Source organism: Leucopleurus acutus (assembly GCF_964270905.1).
Source record: "Leucopleurus acutus genome assembly, chromosome: 1".
Lineage (NCBI taxonomy): Eukaryota > Metazoa > Chordata > Mammalia > Artiodactyla > Delphinidae > Leucopleurus > Leucopleurus acutus.
Genome location: NC_139142.1, coordinates 128271463 through 128293571, shown reverse-complemented (window position 1 = coordinate 128293571; position 22109 = coordinate 128271463). Strand labels below are relative to the sequence as shown.

Sequence of the window (22109 nt, the reverse complement as noted above, 5' to 3'; positions counted from 1 at the left end):
GAGAGGTTAAATATTACAAATAATTTGTATCAAAAAACAATGAAGGTCAACAAGCTGTTCACTTTTAAAACATAAGTGACAGCAGATTCAAAGTCAGTTCTATAATTAAATCACTTTCATTCATTTGCATTCCAAATTTCTTGAGTAACCTGGACAGAGTCACAACTGGCATACCTGGAACTGACCATGATCAACAGCCTATCTTCGCTATGCTGAATCAAACATTAAGTAGCTATTTCCCAAAGGCTGTAAGATTTACAACAATATCATTATTATAGGAACTTTACTTCCTACAACATTTTCAGGGTTATATCTCAGCCCCCACGTCAAAGTGTTACACAAGTAAATGTCATTTATTGTGTGTTACTTCAGAAAAGAAAATCGAAAACCTTTGGGACACTAAATCCATTCAGTGGATGGACTAAATGACCTTCATGATTCCTGCCAACTATGACACGTTAATTTTACAAACCCAATTATTTGAGGATTATGTGTAACTCTAAGACTCAGGAGATGAGTCTGTAACCAGAGCAAGAGATCTAGGGACTGCTAGGGCCATGACTGAAGTAACAGATATGACACTTAACCTGTTTGGAAACGATCTGCCCTCTTGGTCTTCAATTATTTCACATACAAAACTCAGAGTGAGTGAAGAGGAAGCACAATGACTTTAATATCCTTAAGGCTGAACACATATTTAAGGGGTTATATGATTAACAGTATGGCCCCTAAAGGAGGACTGACCTTATAGCTCTACTTCTTATGGTACAGTTTTGGTTTCCAATTAAATTAATGTCTATTTTCCTACAGTCCAGAAGCTCTTTGTTGCTCAAACAAGGTAGCAATCCAAAGTAAAGACAACTGAATCTCCTCTTGTTCAAGAGTTTCTGACCAAAGAAAATTGCCACAGAGTAGAGGTGAAATACAAAGACATCTGATTGAGTAAATAAAACACTGCCTTTTTTATTAAAATTAGGCCGCTGAGTGGCCACTAAAAATAGATAATCGAAAATCTACACCAGAAGAATTAACTCCACAGCCCAGTGACACCAAGCTGGTTAAAATACTTTTATTGTAATTCTAGGAGGATTACTGAGATGTACTCATGCATTTATTCATTTATTTGGCAAGTCTTATACATAATAATGACATGGTTAAGGATCTACAAAGATACTGAAAAATGAAAGTCCTGGCCTTTAAAATAACGAATGGATATTGTCTGCCTTTGTTGTTTTATCTCTAGAAACTAGAAACATGCCTGCACAATGTAGGTGGTTCAATAAGCACCTGCTAAATTTAAGCTAACCGCACAGGGAAAAGAGGCATGCCTGCATGGTTGCAGCTTAGTGCTGAAAAAGAAAAAGACTTGACCTTTGGTCCTCAAGGAGCTCATCATCAAGTACAGAGAAAATTTAAAACAGAAATCAACCAGTATTATAACAGAAGCACTAGGTTCTAGGTACAGTATAGAGCAACACTGCCCCCCAGGGAATATCTGGCAACACCTGGGGATACTTTTGGTGTCACAGCTGGAGGGGAAGTAGTGCTACTGGTTATTAGTAGGGAGAAGCCAAGAATGCTGCTATGGCTACGGGGGCCGGGGTGGGGGGGAAGGGGGGTGGGATGAATTGGGAGATTGGGATTGACATATATACACTACTATGTATAAAAGAGTTAACTAATGAGAACCTACTGTACAGCACAGGGAATTCTACTCAATGCTCTGTGGTGACCTAAATGGGAAGGAAATCCAAGAAAGAGGGGATATATGTATACATATAGCTGGTTCACTTTGCTGTACAGCAGAAACTAACACAACATTAAAGCATCTATACTCTAATAAAGATTAATTAAAAATATAATAATAATGCTGCTAATATCCTGCAATGCACAGGACAAGCCCCACCCCCCCACACGCACAAGAACTGTCCAGCCCAAAGACAATAGTGCCAAGGTTGAGAAATCCTGGCATAAAGGAAGATTACAAGATCCAAGTCAGACTTTGTAGGTTTGAATTCTTGCTCCACTATCATATAACCTTAGACAAGTTACTTTACCTGTAAAATGAAAATAATAATAGAATCTGCCTCATAGGTTATTACAAAAATCAGAGTTAATATAAATAAATTATTGACCAATATTATGAGTTCAACAGATGTTAGCTATTATTATCCACTACAATTGTTAGCTCTGTTTATGTTGTGTTCCCGGTGTCTAGAACAGTGCCTGATACATAGTATGCAATCAATAAATACTTGCTGAATAAATGAATATATAAGATAGCATATATGCATAAAGCTAAGAACATTGAGAAGTCAGACAGATGAGAAGCTGATTGGGGCATGTTGAGTTTGAGGTGACTGCAGAATGGTCCAGAGGAGAGGCGGTTGGATATGAAAGTTTAAAACAAGGAGAGTGTTCTGAAGCACAATACAGTGAGTCATCGGCATACTGGTGGAAGGTGAAAACACCTACAGTTATGAGATGGACGAGTGAAAGAAGGGATGAAAATAGAGTCCTGGAAGAAAATAAGATGAGAAGAAAATTACTGCCAGATTTTTAAACATCATGTTTGTTTGTTCTGAAAGGAGTCAGAGTTAAAGTTAAATGAAGGAGTTTAAGGTGAAGAAGATCCACTTAGGTATACACAGACTTAACACAAATGTACACGTGCGTGTACGAAGGGGATGGAACCAACAAAGATGCTGAAGACACAGGGAAGATAACTGATAAAGCAAGGTCAAGGACACAAGAAAGGACAGGAGGTGGAGCATAGATAAAGAGACTGGAAACTATAAGAAGGAGTTAAGAGACCAGGAGTTAGGAGATATGGATAGGTATAAATACACAAAAGTTTTTATTAAAGGGACTGGAAGTTACAAGTATTCATGCTTGAGAACCTTCATTTATTTTTTTTATCCCCCCTACCCCCGGAAATGAGAGTCTTAAGAAGAATAAGAGAATTTTGGAATAGACACTGAGGGGAAGGAAAGAGAACCGATTGGGATTTATCACACTATGACAACTTATTACCAAAAGCCCAAGATTAGATACCATAAATTGATGAGGCATCAATCTGCATGGTTCTATGATTTTTACCAGTCCCATTTAGGAACCTGGATAAGAGAGAAGCTACATGGCTCAAGTGATTCAAGGTTGGAAATATACAAGGAGGTGCAAAGTAATGACAGGATGTGAAGAAAACAGGTGAATGATGTTCTACAGTCTTGGAAGGAAATAAAGCCAGCAGAATTGAACGCCCCTAATGTAACCTGAATATCTGTATGTGCTTCTATCAGATTCATACAGAGGAACAATCTGGCCTGGAACAAGGTTCTCCTAGTCTAGAGAAATACAACATGAGCAAGTCTATCCCAAGGGTGGTCATTAAAAGATAGAATAATATCATGAGAAGGCCATTCAGGCAGTGAAGTTACTACCTAATAGATTAAATGTGAATCCTAACTAAACAAGCGTGTTAAAAAATAAGTACATAAATAAAAGCTTTGAGACTGTCTTGAAATAAAGTTGGGACTGTTTCACATAACATCTAGATAAGCATAGGGTACATAAAGCTACCAGGAAAGACAGTGCACTCAATAAACGAAATAAAAGCCCGTTTCACTTCTGCCTACATTTTTTTTTTTCAAAGACACCCCTGAGAAATCTCCTTGTTTCCTCAAGTTTGCCTCAAGTCTCCTTTGCCTCAAGTTTCCAGGGAAGGGAGATCTAAACCAGACACAAGCAGTTTTCCAATCTGCTCAAGGTAAGTTACAGGGATATTATAAGAATTAAATATATTATTAAAAGCCAAAAAAAGATAGAAAATATATGGTGGTTTTGTTATTAATGGTGATATTATTGGTGATATAGTCAATCTACAAGCTATAGGGTCTATGATGTCTCTGTTACTAAACAGCAAGTTCCTATCTCTGTGCCATCATTCAAGAGCGGAAAAAAGACTACTTTAAGACCCAGTTAATCTGAGATAAGAGTTAAAACTATAAAACTCTTAAAAGAAAACAGAGGAGTAAATCTTTGAGAACTTTGGTTAGGCAATGGTTTCTTAGATGTGACACCAAAAGAATAAACAACACCACAAAATATTGGGAAAATGACATCATCAAAATTTTTAAAACTCCCATTCCTATTTTCAATTCTTTTGGATACGGATCTAGGAGTGGACTTGTGGGTCATATGCTGCTAACTCTATGTTTCACTTTTTGAGGAACTGTCAAAGTGTTTTCTACAGTGGCTGCACCATTTTACATTCCCACCAGATATTAATAAAGGTTCCAGGGGCTTCCCTGGTGGCTCAGCGGTTAAGAATCCACCTGCCAGTGCGGGGGACATGGGTTTGAGCCCTGGTCCAGGAAAATCCCACATGCTGCAGAGCAAATGAGCCCGTGCACCACAACTACTGAGCCTGCGCTCTAGAGCCCGCAAGCCACAACTACTGAGCCCATGTGCCACAACTACTGAAGCCCGCGTACCTAGAGCCCGTGCTCTGCAATGAGAGAAGCTACCGTACTGAGAAGCCCGTGCACAGCAACGAAGAGTAGCCCCTGCTTGCCGCAATTAGAGAAAGCCCGCCTGCAGCAATGAAGACCCAACACAGCCAAAAATAAATAAAATAAATAAATTTATAAAAAGAAAAATAAATAAAGGTTCCAATTTCTCTATATCCTTGTTAACCCTGCTTATCTTCTGATTTCCTGTTCTTTGTTTTTGTTTTGTTTAATTATAGATATCCTGGTGAGAGTAAAGTGGAATTTCATTCTGGTTTTGATTTGCTTTTCCCTAATAACGTTTTCATGTGCTTCTTGGTCATTTGTACAAATGACCTTCTTCTCTGGAAAAATGCCTATGTAAATTCTTTGCCCATTTTAAAACTGGGCTGCTTTTCTTTTTATTGTTGAGTTGTGCAAGTTCTTTATATATTCTGGATACTAGACCCTTATCCAATATATGATTTTTAAATATTTTTCTCCCATTCTGTAGGCTATCTTTTCACTTTCTTATAATTTCCTTTGATGTACAAAAATTTTAAATTTGATTAAGTTCTGTTTATCTATGTTTTTCTTTTGTTGCTTGTATTTTTGGTGTCAGCCATTCAATTCTCCCCCATCTCTTTCAGTTGAGCTATAACACTCCAGTAATATAGCACACAGACTCAAATATGAAGTCATAGTCTAATTCTAATAAAGACCACTTTGTTCACATATGATGCTTATTCTAAGAATACACTCTTGCTAACACAGCTAAAATCTTAAAAACAACAATCCTTTTTCTAACAAAGAGTCCCCTCCCCGCTCTTCTTGTCTTTTCTTTTTCTTTTTTTACATACCTCCTGTAGAAGTACCACTCATACTATTGCTTGCAAGCATAGGTGAAGTCTCTGACACTGCGGAGGGTTGGCTACTAGTGACAGCTGAAGCAGTATCAGAGGGCTGCTCAGAGGTAGATGGATTTGAATTGTTAATGGAAGCGCTTGTGGTTTGTGATTCCATTCTCGTGGAAGTGGTTGGTACTACAGTAGGTTCTACAATATAGAAAATGTTTATTAGCATTTCAAAGCAAATTAGGTAATGGGTTATATTTTAATAAAAGCTAACATTTTTATGATAATTATTAAAACAAGATATGACTCCTCTAATAAGTACAATATACAGTTAAAGTTTTCATAAAGTTAAACTGCAACATTAAAATGACATGTTATTGCATTTTTAAAAACCCAACACATATATGTATATTCCAATAATTCAAAGGACTAATATAGTTTTTTTGGGTAATGACCATGTAAGTTTTCTGATCACAAAGAAAAGAGGCAAAGTAAAAGTCCCTCTGCTATGTCCATACACATTGTCACAGGCTGTTAGAACAGTATACAAATTGTACTTTCTGGTTACATTATGGATTCTAGAGTCACACAGCTTGGATAGCAATTCTGATTTCATCACTGACAGTATGATCTAGGATAAATTACTTAACCACTCTCTATTTCTCCACCTGTAGAACTAGGAAAGTACAGAATTTTCTTCATAGAACTATTGTTAGGATGAACAGAGATCACACATATAAAGCACTTTATATGATGCTTTACAAGCAGTAGTCATTCAATAAACATTAGCTATGATTTTTAATAACCATTTTAATTTCTTACATGCCTTTTTGTATGTTTTTCCCCCAAATTTTTTTGCCAATATTAATATTCATCAGTACTTTCTAATAAAAATTAAAGTTTTTATAGTAGAAATTAAAAGAAATTTCAGGCAGACCTTAACTTATGAATGAGTTATACTTTAGACCCTAATTGTTAAATGATTGTTTAAAAATTAAGAATAATGGGAATAAATCTGTGCAAAGCATAGTCACAATAATTAGACCTGAATTATCACTCTTTAAATGTGATATACAATGAGAGGACAACTATTCTATACAATGAAGTGAGGTCCGCTGATTCCTGAAACACAAATAGTACCTGTTAGTCTATATGGGACCCTGTACTTCAGATGCTTAAAGAAATATATTTGCCTAAACATAAAAGGGGGAGGGAGGAACCTCTGTTGATTTGCAAATAGTTTATCTCAGTTTCTCAGTCTTATTGGTATTGACAGTGGCTGAATAATTCTTTGTTGGAGGCGGAGGGGGGTCGGGGTGGACTGTCCTTTGCACTGTAGGATGTTTAGCAGCAACCCCAGCCTCTACCCATTAGATGTTAATAGCACTCTCCCCCAACTGTGAGAACCAAAAGTGTCTGTAGATATTGCCAAATGTCTCTAGGGGCACAAAATGGCCAGTAGGTAAGAACCACTGGTCTAACTGATAAACTTAAGTTTTGAATTTATTTTTAATAAGATAGAAGCCTTCCACTAAAAGAAACCAGTAGGGAGAAGGGGGCATCTGCTGATCACTGGAATACTTTTAACCTAAAAGTAAAAGTATTCTGTTTGAACTAAATTCTAGTGGGTTAAAAGGCTACTCTGTCACCTTTTGTTACTTTACTGGATGGCAGGTGTCACATGGGACAACACACAAAAAGTTTCCAAAAGAGCCATCAATATTTAATTGAGTAATCTTTAATTAATCCCTATTGTATTAACCACTGCCTTACAGATAATTTATGGTGTTTCAAAATAAAAACCGAGGGCTTCCCTGGTGGCGCAGTGGTTGAGAGTCCGTCTGCCGATGCCGGGGACGCGGGTTCGTGCCCTGGTCTGGGAAGATCCCACATGCCGCGGAGCGGCTGGGCCCGTTGAGCCAGGGCCGCTAAGCCTGCGCGTCTGGAGCCTGTGCTCCGCAACGGGAGAGGCCACAACAGTGAGAGGCTCGCATACCGCAAAAAAAAAAAAAAAAATCATAAAAAAAGTAAAAACCAAGACATTGTTAAATGAAATGTAGACAATGGGAATAAATTAGCCCTTAATAAACATCTTAATTCCAAAGTACTGCTACTCTGAAAGTTATGATCATCCAAACTGCAAACAGCCGATATGAGAGCTGATTGCACAAGGCCCCTAACTCTTCCTACCTAGCTAATGTATCTTTTCCAATTTATAGCTAACTGCCAAAATTAACAAATTCATATATGGCTTACTGTCTCCTTAAGGAAATTATGATTGACCATTTCCTTCTAAGATGTAACTATTACTATCTGAAGACCATTGTCACTATGAGGGAAAATTCACATATGTCTTCATATATTCATACTTGCTACCACTTTCCCTAACCTCTGTTTTCCAACTCTAGCTTTATTTCCTCAGTTACTTGGGTGCAGCTGTAAGCCAAAACAAAACACTAAAGCTGAGCAGCACATAAGGTAACCATATTATTATACTGAAGGATAACACAACTTTTAAAAGAAAACTGAACATTTCAAATAACCAGTATTAACCATTTAAACTCAGTTATATTGCTTTCCTGTTCTGTATTTTTAAAGTGCTGTTTCTATTTTTCATAGCAAAGTTAAAGTATGATAACAATATTATAAATGAAAGTATCAATAACACATAAGTCTGAGGATAGATCAAACTACCTCTTGTAAAAATAATTTTTTTCTAAGAAAATAACTACCAAGCAATGAAGTAATAATCAGAGAGAATTTTTAGACACAACTTACAAACTGAGGTTATTATATTAATTGAAAAATAACATTAGGATACCTGGCAACTTCCCTGTAATTTAATATATATTACCATTAAGCAGCAATAGAAGTTTCTAGCATATTAAGATACTTCATTTTTAAAAAAAAAAAAAAAAGATACTTCATTTTAGCAAATCTTATTCATAATTCTACACTGCTAGTACTCCAACTTACCATCTTCATCAACAGTAAGGTCCACAACTTCTGCCGCATTCTGCCTCAAGGGCTGTATAACAGTAGAAATCCTACTGCGGTTCCGTGGCTCCTGTGGCCGACTTGTATGAGAACTTGAACCTTGGCTCCAGTGAGATCTATTGTGTCCAAGGGTTGAACGAGACCTTAAATAACAAAATTTTTAGTTACCTAAGAAATCATAAGCCTTTCTTACAAACTAAGTTGTGAAATTCTTCATTCAAGAATTCTCCAGAGGGGCTTCCCTGGTGGCGCAGTGGTTAAGAATCTGCCTGCCAATGCAGGGGACAAGGCTTCAAGCCCTGGTCTGGGAAGATCCCACATGCCGAAGAGCAACTAAGCCCATGCGCCACAACTACTGAAGCCCATGCACCACAACTACTGAAGCCCGCAACAAGAGAAGCCACTGCAATGAGAAGCCTGCACACCGCAATGAAGAGTAGCCCCCGCTCGCCGCAACTAGAGAAAGCCCGTGTACAGCAATGAAGACCCAACGCAGCCAAAAATAAATAAATAAAATAAATTAAAATAAAAAGAATTCTCCGGAGAAATAATCATAATAGAATTTAAAATTCTGACTAGCATAATGTCTAGCACTCAATAAACATCTGCTGAATTAAATGTTCAACAAATGTTCACCAATCAACTGACCTCAGAAAATGAAAAATGATATGTTAGACCAATCACTGGTGTAAAATACAGGATTCTGTTTCAAGAATGCTGCTCCCTTTTCTATGTTTACTTCGAATATTCACCTGGGTTATAATCAATTATTTACATTTTATGTTAATACCTAAAATTATTCACCATAGGTATAATAACAAAAATATCAACACCCTAAACATTTAACATTCACATGATCTTCTATGTTTAGTTTAGATTGGATCTGCAAAGCATGGCTTTGGGAGTCCCAAACCAAGCTAAGTTTCTGGGACTGTCTAAAAGAGATTCAAAGCACCGGAGAGAGTTCTTGCCATCAGGAGAGGTACGGATAGTTGTAGCTAGTTTACTATAAGAAACATCATCGTTTGAGCTGCTTTAGGCTTTAAAGGCATATAATCACAAACCCTCAACGCCGAATGCTTTTATCATCTTTTAATTATGTGTATTGTACTAAATTACTTACAGCATATATTTTATTTTAAAAAATTCTTAAAGGATTCACTGTAACGATCTGGACTAAGGGTACAGAGGGATAGTATGTAGAATATGCAGTCCTCAGGCTTCAAGGAGAAAAAGATAAATATGTTTTAGAAAGATGGGGCTTACGAAGTTGGTTTTTTCTCCTGCCCAAACTGAATGTAAAACTGCCTATAAGCTTATTGTCACTATGTATGGAAAGAGTGAGCCAGATGCACTAACATGCAGTCATCGTATAAGCTTGACCACTCAGAAGAGAACTCCGAAGTTCAAACTGAGCTGACAATGGGCCTCAGCAATTACAGAGCCTAAAAGTTTAGAAAGAAGTTCAAATTCTAAAATTAAGTTTTCAAGTAACAGGAGTACAGAGGTTAAATCCTGAGACAGAGTTTTAAAAAAAAGACCGTGTATTCCAGCAAGAATTGTATAGATTAAGGCATGAAGGTAAACAAATATTTCAAGCTGAAATGGTTTTAGATAAGAATGATCACCATTTAAAATTCTTGAGAAACCAAGAGTATTTGATGAGAGACTGAGTAGTCTATTATTTCTTAGAAGCTGTTAACAGCTGCAGAAACTTCCACGTCCACTATGCAGCACTTCTGTGAAAACTTCACAGGATGTCCTAACTCCAAATATAATGCTGAGTAAAGTACCAGCAAAAAACTTGATGTATGAGGAACAGTTTCACAGAGGCCTTAGTCGCCCCTATAATTAGTGGCAACTGTCAAATCTTGACACAAAGGGATCTGAAACACAGATACATTCTCTCTTGAACAGGAAGGGCCAAGAGCCAGCTAAAGTGACAAAGTTAATATTCTAGGTAACCATAAGGAAAATAAATACGGCTAATGAGCACTGTGTGTCTTTTTCAAGAGCACTGTCTATCACTATGTAAACGCATCTGCTTGAACATTTAAGCGTCTACATGAAAAGAAAGCTCTCCAGTTCCACGAAAAAACAGGTCCTTAGTTTCAACAATTGTTATAGCTCATAAAAACTGAGTCAGCGTTGTACCAACCACTATGGACAGTCACAGAATAACTGTGGCACGTACTGTGGAGTATCAATTTTCCTCAGAGTCTGGGAAAATCATTTAAAACTTAAACAGGGATATATTATAGAGTGCTCTCTTCCATGCCATTAGAAGTAGTACTCCAATGGGAAAGTGGCAAGTAAAGAAGCACATTCTAGGTATGATTGTAACATGCTTCCAAAATAAGAATGCTTTTTTCTTAAATCAATAACAAATTAAAATACATTAAGCAAATGCATTTCTAAATTAATTCCAACACAAAAATTAAGATTCATCCACAGTTTGGTGTATCAGACGAAAGAGAAGAGTAGTGCACTGCTTCCTTTACCAGTATTTGTAATCATCTAAAGCACAAAATGAATTGTGTTAGGGTCTCTCTCTCTCTTTTTTTTTTTCTGTCAAAGTGATTCTCAAAAGGGCAATGTCATTTCCAGTTATTTATCAAAACAAATGAGGATATAGCATTCATTTTTTACTACAGGGCTTATATAAAATTACTGAGTGAAGGACAAAAAAATCCAAAAACTATGTTTTATACTAAGTTGTCCTACCATAATAGCATAAACATCACTGGTATTAATGAGATACCAATATCATTCCCAATACTTATGTACTATTCACATCTAAATTTCAGAGGAGTTTGTGAACTTTCTGAATCATAAAACAAATTCAATTTTATAAAACACCAAGTAAAACTGATGTTTATCTAGAGCAATGACTCAACACTCACTGTATACTTGGGGTGCTTAAAAAAATACTGATTCCTAAGATTCTGGTTCAGCTGGTCTGGGCTATGATCCAGGCAACAATATATATTTTATCATCTTCCCAGATGAATCTAACACAGTCTGGTTTGACAACCACTAATCTGGTTGGTATACACACACTAAAACTAGGTAAAGAAAAAAAAAGTAAAAAAATGCAAATATCTGCAGCACAAATGGGTCTAAACATTTACATCTAAAACTTCAAATATACAACCAGGAATTAAAATCTTACCGATAGCTTTCCCCAACTGTTACTATCTCCACTTCACTGTCAGTTGAGGTAACATTAATTTCTTCATTGGCAGTGATCTGGGGAGTGGAGGAAGCTTCTATCACCACAACATCTTCATCAATATTTCCTGGAAACAAAAAGAAAAAACATTTAAAGGGCATATGGGATAAACAACAAGGTCCTACTATACAGCACAAGGAACTATATTCAGTATCCTATGATAAACCACAATGGAAGAGAATACAAAAAATAAAAAAAAGGATATATATATATATATGTATAACTGAATCACTTTGTATATATATGTTTAACTGAATACAAAAAAAGAATGTGTATATATATATATATATAACTGAATCACTTTGCAGAAATTAACACAACGTTGTAAATCAACTATACTTCAATTAAAAAAATAAAGAGCATGTGCCTGTCAGCTAACTTAAAGACAAAATTTTTATTTTGACTTTGAAGACTGAAATTCATTACAAAAGTAAAATTCATCTGTCAAATCAAAGTTTTTAAAACCAGAGCTCACTATGCAAAGTGAAAACAGTACTTACTCTCTTAATTTGCACATTTGTTTCCTCTTATGATTTTTGTTTGTTCTTTACAAACTTTTAGTAGTTTCCATAAGAATTTGTATAATCTTATATAAAGATATTAATACTATAATATCTAAAAGTACTGATTTAAGATCTTATGTAAGATATTCACATTCTATAAGATATCAACCCTTTAATATCTAAAATGAAGACACCACACTCTCTGTAAGTTTTCTTCAAGGTTTTTTAATTTATGTAATATGGTATTCTTTTAAGAAAAACACAGTAGCTTTTCAGTTTTGTGCTACAAAATCTGTAATTTTTTTGTACGTGTTCTTTTCTAAAGTATTCCAAGTTCGGAAAGTACTCACTCATCTAGAAGATGGTACATACTATATTTGGTGCAATGTGTTTCCTTAATATTTACTTCACCTAGAACTAATTTTTACTTATGGCATTAGATAAGATTATAAATAGAATCTGGCCCTGCTCAGTGAAATAACCCAGTCACAAAATAACACTGTATGATTTCACTTATGTGAGGCATCTAAAGTAGTCAAAGTCCTAGAGAAAGTGGAATGGTGGTTACCAGAGCTGTGAGGCGGAGGGAAAAGGGAGTTGTTTAATGGGTATGGAGTTTCAGATTGCAAGAAGAAAAAGTTCTGGAGATCTGTTTCACAACAACGTGAATATTCTTAAAACTACTGAACTGCATACTTTAAAATGGTCAAGATGGTTAAACAACAACAAAAAAGAAAAGTTATGCTCCATTTCTTCTCTTGCTATATTTTCCACAAATCTAGGGCTAAAATGTCTTTTTTTAAACATTCTTCTCTCTTCATTGCTATCACCTGTCAATGTAAAGATCAGACAACAGTTTACAAGTAATATCTTGTGATAAGAATTTTCCCATAATAAGAATATTGAGAGCTTAAAATTTCACCCACTTTAAGTGTACATTTCACTGATTTTAGTGTGTTTATGGAGCACAGACATCATCTCAATCCAGTTTTAGAACATTTCCAACACCCTAAAAAGATCCCACATGCCCTATTTCAGTCAATCATTGTCCCTCTAACCCCATCCCTACATCCCTACAACAACTAACATGCTTTCTGTCATTACGGATTGATCTGTATTTTCAAGAGCTCAATATAAATGGAGTAATACATTACATATCCTTTCATATCTGGCTTATTTCACTGAGTGTACTTATTTTGCGATTCATTCATGTTGTATGTATCAATAGTTCATTCTTTTTTACTGCTGGGCAGTATCCTATCATATGAATACATCACAGTTTGTTCATCCATTCTTCTGTTGATGGACATCTGAATTTTTCTCACTTTTGGCTATTACAAATAAATACATGTACTTCAGGCATACATGTACTTTCATTTTTCTTCAGTAAATACTTAGGAATGTAATTTCTAAATACTATGGTAAATTTATGTTTAGCATTTTAATGAAGTGCCAAATTGTTTTCCTAAGTGACTGTTCAGTTTTACATTCCCACCAGGAAAATGGGGCTCCATTTTCTCTACATCTTCGCCACTAACTGTTACCATCTCTTTTTTATTATAGCTGTTCTACTGCATGTATAGTAGTATATATAGTAGTATATATTCTTTTCATTTTCTTAATGGTGTCTTATGAAACATAAAAGTCTTTCATTTTGATGAAGCCCAAATCAGCTATTTCTTTAATGGATCATGTTTTTGGTGAGCTTTTAAAGAAATCTCTGCATAACCAAAGGTGACTAAGAATTTGTATGTTTCTTCTAGAAGTTATATAATTTAGCTCTTACATTTAAGTCTGTGATCCATTTTGTTAATTTCTGTGTCTGACATGATATAAAAGGTCTAAATTCACCTTCTTAGCATGTAGATCCATAACTGTCCCAACACTATTTGTTGAAAAGACTGGAATAATTCTATTTTGATACTTAGTAGATTCAGGTTTTTCTAATTATTCTTCAGGATTATAAAATCAAGGGGAGAGAAAAATTCTTGAGATTTGGACTGGATTGGCATTAAGCATCACTAACAAAGCCCTGATATCTCTATAATATACATACTTTCATCCAAGAACATATCTGTCCAATATCATATTTATAAACCTGTAGAAAAAGTGAGGGTTTGGTTTGATTATAATTGTAACTCTCTATAAAGCTACATAATTTTCTTCAAAGAAGCTAAATATACTCCTATTGAGATTATTCTTACACTCTTTATTCTCTTTGCTACTCTTGTAAACATGCTCCCTTTCTTCATTACATTTTCTACTAGTACGGTGGCATTCCATTGATGCCATATATTCATTTTTATCCAACTCTTACAGAACTCTTGCTTAGCACAATGACAACAAATGGCTCAACTTTCTTCTCACTGTGGAATTTACGCAGTCTACATTCCTTCACCCGAGGCACCATTCCTAGACAACCTGGAATTTCATCTCTAATATACCTCTACATCATCAAATATCTGCACTACTTCAAAAGCTGGCCACTATCTGGAGGAGGTTACAAGCCCATGACAAAGATCTATAACATGCTCTCTGATACTCCAAAGAGGATAACAAGGAAGGCACTGGTAAATCACAGAGGTAATAAAAGATGATCTGATTGGAGAAATAGTTATTTTAAAAATATTCCAGGGCTTCCCTGGTGGCGCAGTGGTTGAGGGTCCGCCTGCCGGTGCAGGAGACACGGGTTTGTGCCCTGATCCGGGAGGATCCCACGTGCCGCGGAGCGGCTGGGCCCGTAAGCCATGGCCGCTGAGCCTGCGCGTCCGGAGCCTGTGCTCCGCAACGGGAGAGGTCACAACAGTGAAAGGCCCGCGTACCGCAAAAAAAAAAAAAAAAAAAAAAATTCCGTAATATTTCTATTTTGGAATACTTACAAATTGCTCTATCCATTAAATAGAAAAAAATTAAGATTTAAAAATTATGTGCAAATTTTTTAAAGTAGTTTCTAAGTTCTAAAGATTACACACATACACATGTTCAGGTCAAATGTATTTTTAACAGCATAAATATAGGCAGAGAAAAACAAAATAGCAGCACTCAGTGGCTATTTAAAATAATATTATCGATTCAATTTCCAAATTACATTTCTAATTCTTCGTAATCACATACACGATGCAGCTTAAGGTAAGCGTACACAGGCAATCATATATTTAAAACTAAAAGCATTATATATAAAAATAAAAGACCATGGATTTTTTTTTTAAAAAAAAACCTCTCTTATTTTAACCCACCAACTGGACATTACCACTTTACATGGAGAAAAGCTACATCTATATATCAGCTTTATTAGTGATTTTTCTCCATATATGTATACATGAAATTTCTTTACAAGCCTGTTAAAAAAAAAATCACCTAACATTATTAAACACCTTTTACACAGTTATGCAAAGTCAAATATCAATGTAACATTTTGAAGTTCCAATGATAAATGATACAAAGCTAGCTTTGCTAATGCATTAAAATTCAATTTATATAATTTTTTATGAACACAGAGATTGTATAACTAAAAGTTATATAAATAACTCATTTAGGCACTGTTACTCTTATTGCTTAAACATTTTTCTAAAAAGAATCTTTATAAGCATAACTTGAACATAATACATAAAAATTATGTAACTAAATAATAATCACAATTAGGCAAGATTTGGGCATCTTTAGAATGACTATTATTTAAAACACAATTTAAAGGAAATATTCCTAAAATTATGAAGTTAACCTTAATACAGCTTTTAAAAAATCAAGACAATAGGTCACTTCTTATTGGGCCAATTTCATTTTCATGTCATTTGCATGTAGAAATATTAAAGGATGAGAGACTTGAGTGCAGCTAAGAGTGATGGGACTGCAGGTGATTTAGCTATTTCTTTTAAGATTACTTATTTTGCTTGTACTTATTTTGCTTGTACTTTTTAACATATTTTTGACTGGAGATGTAGTTTCGGCAAAAATCCCCCTGTCAATAATGTATTAATACATCATGAGAAAAATAAAATGTAATAACCTGGGTAGTGTAACAATGGTAACAAAAACAATGGTTTCTCTGACAGAGGTCTTCAAGAACCCCCCAAAATCACTGATTATTCTGGTCCCCCTGTGCCTTAAGTCTGGTATGATGCCAATAACAAGAATAGCTTGCAATATGTGAGCACATACTTTGTCCCATGTATAATATTCTGCATGTCTAGCTCCATGAAGAAACTGAAACTTAGAAAGTTTAAACGACTTGTCAAGCAAACATGAGCAACACTTGGAATTAACACCTAATTTCAATTCTAAACTCAGGCTCTTTACATGAAGTATATCACCATGCCGTAACTACTCAACAAGTTGGTGCTAATTACTATCAAATCTTCCTGTTACGCTACTGCTCCTGTCTTTTGCAGTCACAAAAGTTACTGAAGTTTTAACAGCTTTGACTCTTCTTTGGGACTCTTCTGTTGGGTATCTATCCAACAGAAACGAAAACATATACATACACAAAGAATCTGTACGCAAAGGTTCATAACAGCATTATTCACAATGGTCAAATACTAAAAACAATTAAATGTCCATCACCTGACTAATGGTAAACAAACCCATACAATGGAATACTATAAAGGAACTAAATAATAAAATAAGTAGAACAGAATAGAATTAAATTAAAATGAAATGAAATGAAATGATACTAAGTACTGATATTTGCTACGACATGGATGAACCTCAAAAACACTATGCTAAGTGAAAGAAGCCAGACACAAAAGACCACATATTGTATGATTTCATTTATATGAAATGTCCAGAAAAAGCAAGTCTATACAGACAGCAACAGATTAGAGGCTGTATGCGGAAGTGAGGGCAGGACAGGGATTAACTATAAACAAACAGGGATCCAGGATCTTTGGGGATTAATGGAAATGTTCTGAAACTGTACTGCAGTAATGGCTGCACAGCTCTGAATTTACTAAAAATCACTGAATTGTAAACTTAAAATGGATGAATTTTATGGTAGGTAAATTATACCTCAATGAAGCTGTTAAAAAAAAAAAACAAAAAAAAAACACCTGTAAAACATTCCCTGCAAGATACAAAACTAGGGGGCTTCCCTGGTGGCACAGTGGTTGAGAATCCGCCTGCCAATGCAGAGGACACGGGTTCAATCCCTGGTCCGGGAAGATCCCACATGCCGTGGAGCAACTAAGCCCGTGCGCCACAACTACTGAGCCTGTGCTGTAGAGCCCATGAGCCACAACTACTGAAGCCTGTGCGCCTAGAGCCCATGCTCCACAAGAGAAGCCACTGCAATGAGAAGCCCACACACTGCAACGAAGAGTGGTCCCCGTTCGCTGCAACTAGAGAAAGCCCGTGCACAGCAATGAAGACCCAACACAGCCAAAAATAAATAAATAAAATAAATTTATTTTTTAAAAAAAGATACAAAACTAGATTTCAGTAAATGATTTCAGTAAATGAAAAGGAAGAGGAATACCCAAAATCCCAAAGATGTCAGATCACCCTAATTTAGCCTACAAATACAATCCCAATAAAAATATCATCATGTGTCTCCCCACTACCACCATCCTCAGATAAAAAGTTGATTATAAGTTCACTTGGAAGAATAAACAGGCAAGAATAACCAGGAAAACATGAAAGAGTCTATAATTAAAACAGTGTGCTTCTAGTGAGTGGACAGGCAGACCAACTAATGGAACAGTATGAAAGCTCCATAAATAGATCCAAATACTTATGGAAATTTAACATATGACAAGGGTGGCAACTCAAGTCAATAGGAAAGTTTTTAATGATTTGTTTGGGATAACTGGATAGCCACATGAGACAAAAAGGATCCATTCTTCACACTGTACATGAGGACAAACATCAAATAGATCTGTGCTTTATACGTTTAAAAAAAAAAAGGTAAACAATACAAGGGCTAGCGCGGAAATGGGTTAGTTTCCTTTTAAACTTGGAGTGGGAAAAACTTTCCTAATTATGATTCAAAAACCCAGAAACAGTAAAGGTCAATAAATGTGACTAATTCAAAAAAATTTTGGCAAGGTAAAGAAGTATTGCAGAGTCAAAAAACTAATGACCAATTTGAGGAAAATGTGTTATATAGGATGTATACCTCTAATATATAAAAAAAACTTCTAAAAATGAATGCAAGAATGAAGACCAACATTCTGACAGAAAAACAGGCAAATGAAATGAATAGATTGATCACAAGAAATGCAAATGACCTTTAAATACATGAAAAGACACACAAACATTAGTCATAAAAAATACAAATTAAAAATGTACTGACATACTATTTCTTGCCTCTCAGATGGGCCAAAAATTAAAATCTGACAACTAATTCTGCTGGAAAGGCTTTGGGAAAATAGGCACTTTCACACACTGCTGATGGACCCAAAATGGTTACGATCCTCTCAGAGAAATCTGGCCATATTTTTAAAATAACATACTCTTTTATCTTTGACTCAACAATTCCCTCCTAGAATTCTATCCCAAAGACACAATGGCAAAAACTATTAAATGACATATACAAAAAGCTATTCACTGCAATGCTATTCGTAATAGTAAAAGTCTGCAAACTGTTCATCGATAGGGGACTAGTTGAACAAATTAGGGTATAACTATACAATGAAGTACTGTGGACCTGTGGAAAAAATAAAAGAGGAGTGAAAAAGAATGAATAGAGGGATGAAAGCCTATATATCCTTTATATCTCATCATATATAAACTTTTATTCCTCTATTATATCTCTATACTCTAACGACTGTATACATCGTTAAGTGAAAGAAAGAGATATATTTTGAGTAAGATAAGGGGAGGATGTATGTATGTGTGTGCGTATGTGTGTGTATATATATATATATACACACACACACACATATATTTGATAATTTGTTTAAATAAATATATTTTATTTATTTTACTTTTGTCTGTGTTGGGTCTTTGTTGCTACACGCGGGCTTTCTCTAGTTGCGGCGAGCGGGCGCTACTCTTCGTTATGGTGCATGTGCTTCTCATTGCAGTGGCTTCACTTGTTGCGGAGCTTGGCTCTCGGTGCGCGGGCTTCAGTAGTTGTGGTACACAGGCTCAGTAGTTGTGGCACACAGGTTCAGTAGTTGTGGCACGCAGGCTCAGTAGTTGTGGCACACGGGCTAAGTTGCTCCGCAGCATGTGGGATCTTCCCAGACCAGGGCTTGAACCCATGTCCCCTGCACTGGCAGGCGGATTCTTAACCACTGTGCCACCAGGGAAGCCCTAATATTTTTGAGGAGAAAAAAAATGGAACAACAAACTAAAACAGAAACTAGTGAAAAATGATTATCTATTAGGGAGAAAAAGATAGGAAGAGAGGGCAGAGGTAGAAAACTAGACCTCAATGAATATATCTTGTTTAAAAGTTTTGACTTTGGAATCAGGTAAATATTTCACATAATTAAAAAGCAAAACTAAACAATTTTTACAAATCTCTTAAAAAACAAAACAAAATCCTTTGCAACAACCACAAATGATCCTAAATGCATATTAAATTGGTGGCATAACCACACAGAAAACCAGCCAAGGGCAAAAAAGGAACCACACAGAAAAATCTTTTATTATATTCAATAGAATTACTGTTAATAATAATTGTAGAGATTTTCATTTACATTCCTTTATGAGTGTTCACTTATGTCTACGTATTTATAGTTTGTATAGAATAAAAAAGTGATTAATAGTGTTAAGAATCCAGATTTTCAATGTGATAGTAAAGAGATCCAAAAATAAAACACAAGCTTACATAAAAACCCTAATCTTAAATTTTCAATGGAAATAGTCATATGAATTAATGATTTATCTTTCTAAAATCTTTACATTCCGAACTCTGTCCATTAAGAAAGACAAAAAGCAATGATAACCCAGTAGAACAATGAGCACTTTCGTTCCCAGTGGATAGCTTCTAACTATCACTTCTCAATAAAAGGAAATCAGGAGTGCTTGGAATGACTAGTTCCAGGTTTGGAACAGGAAATGTAAAGGATGACTCTGGACTATCTTGTTACATCAGAGAGTAATGAAGTTATCAAAGACTACTGGAGTGGCATCAAAAGGACACAAACCAGGGACTTCCCTTGTGACGCAGTGGTTAAGAACCCACCTGCCAATGCAGGGGACACGGGTTCGAGCCCTGTTCTGGGAAGATCCCACATGCTGTGAAGCAACTGAGCCCGTGTGCCACAACTACTGAGCCTGCGTTCTAGAGCCTGCGAGCCACAGCTACTGAGCCCACGTGCTGCAACTACTGAAGCCCGCGCACCTAGAGTCCATGCTCCGTAACAAGAGAAGCCACCACAATGAGAAGTCCACGCACAGCAACGAAGAGTAGCCCCCGCTTGCCGCAACTAGAGAAAGCCCGCATGCAGCAACGAAGACCCAATACAGCCAAAAATAAATAAAATTTTAAAAAAACAAACAAACAAAAAGGACACAAACCAACTTGAAGATGCTCCCACTGGCCAAAGATGAAAGTATCTGAACATCAAAAAGAATGAAAAGACTGCAACACATCAACTATGCTAAAATTCATGAGTTCAAAATGATAATTGAAAATGAAAAACCTCTCTGAATATTGCTGAAGTTTATTCTGAAAAGTGGTAAATGAAGGTAAAGACTCAAGCATTCATCTTACATTTACTGTATCACCTTCATTTCAGAGTAAACAATTAGCTGATGCAGGGAGAATTCTTCCTTATGAAATAACCTCCGTTAATAAATGTAACAGAATGATAGAAAGACAGCATTTTGCAACCCCTAATGAAATAATGGATCTAGGCAAGATCATCAAAGCTGCTGAAAGTATTACATGAAATGTTGATGGGGAACTTTATACTGGAAGGATCAGGATGACACCATCTGAAACCTCTAATCAATTTTAACATGCGATGCAACAGAAAGTACACAGCACCACCAAGGACGAGTTGCTAAATCTAAGCAAGCTTTTAGATCCACCAGTTTGCAGGAAATATGTAGTATATAAAACAAGTTAAATGGTATGATGTCAGAAATTGTTCTGAATTCTCCACTAAAAAAAAAAAGTGAGAGATGGGCTTCCCTGGTGGCACAGCGGTTGAGGGTCCGCCTGACGATGCAGGGGACAAGGGTTCGTGCCCCGCTCCGGGAAGATCCCACATGCCGCGGAGCGTCTGGGCCCGTAAGCCATGGCCGCTGAGCCTGCGCGTCCGGAGCCTGTGCTCCGCAACAGGAGAGGCCACAGCAGTGAAAGGCCCGCGTACGGCAAAAACGAAACAAAACAAAACAAAACAAAAACTGTCTAATGACTTAAAAAGTGGTTCTAGCAATTACCAAGTCACCAAAGTCTAAGGTGCCTGTGTGAATAAAACTGTTATCAGAAAATCTGGGTACCAATAAGCAATATTTCTAAATTGACATTTATTCAACATTTTATATATGCAAATAAATTAGTAACTTACTTTTAAGACATATGACTTTTATTTTTGTGTGTGTGGTTTTTTAAAATATTTTTTAAATGTTTTATTATTAAAAACTAGTTTATAGGGAGGGTGGGAGGGAGACGCAAGAGGGAGGATATATGGGGATATATGTATATGTATAGCTGATTCACTTTGTTATAAAGCAGAAACTAACACACCCTTGTAAAGCAACTATACTCCAATAAAGATGTTTAAAAAAAAAAAAAAACTAGTTTAAAACACTGATCTAGGAACCAGAAAACATCAGGAGTACTTGGCTTCAACTTTTGGATTTGTGTTTTGGAGACAAACATGGATAATGTCTGAAAATAATGTAATTCTTCCAAGAGAGACAGTTAAAAAACCCACGTGCTACAATTAGTACTAAACAAGATTTTAAAATGAATTACAGAGTTCGCATTTATCTTGACTACTTGAGGATATATGAACTCCTTTCTTCCCAGATAAAAACAAAGATTCTGGCCTACATTTACTCTATTCTCATGCTTCCTACAAATACCAGGTCCTTAGAACTTCTGCTTTACATCACCAACCATCCTGCCTCATTAATTTCA

The 22109-nt window shown here is 35.9% G+C and overlaps 1 protein-coding gene across 5 annotated transcripts in view; it reads right to left on the bottom strand.

The window, feature by feature from the left end:
- Nucleotides 1–22109, bottom strand: part of RNF111 (ring finger protein 111) — an 80951-nt gene that overhangs the window by 22915 nt on the left and 35927 nt on the right. For all 5 annotated transcript variants that reach the window (XM_082847655.1, XM_082847657.1, XM_082847658.1 and 2 more), the window contains 3 exons: nucleotides 11511–11637; nucleotides 8318–8481; nucleotides 5348–5542 (listed from right to left, as the gene is read on the bottom strand). In XM_082847655.1, the coding sequence (XP_082703781.1) occupies nucleotides 5348–5542; nucleotides 8318–8481; nucleotides 11511–11637 (486 nt within the window). The remainder of the gene's footprint in view (nucleotides 1–5347; nucleotides 5543–8317; nucleotides 8482–11510; nucleotides 11638–22109) is intronic.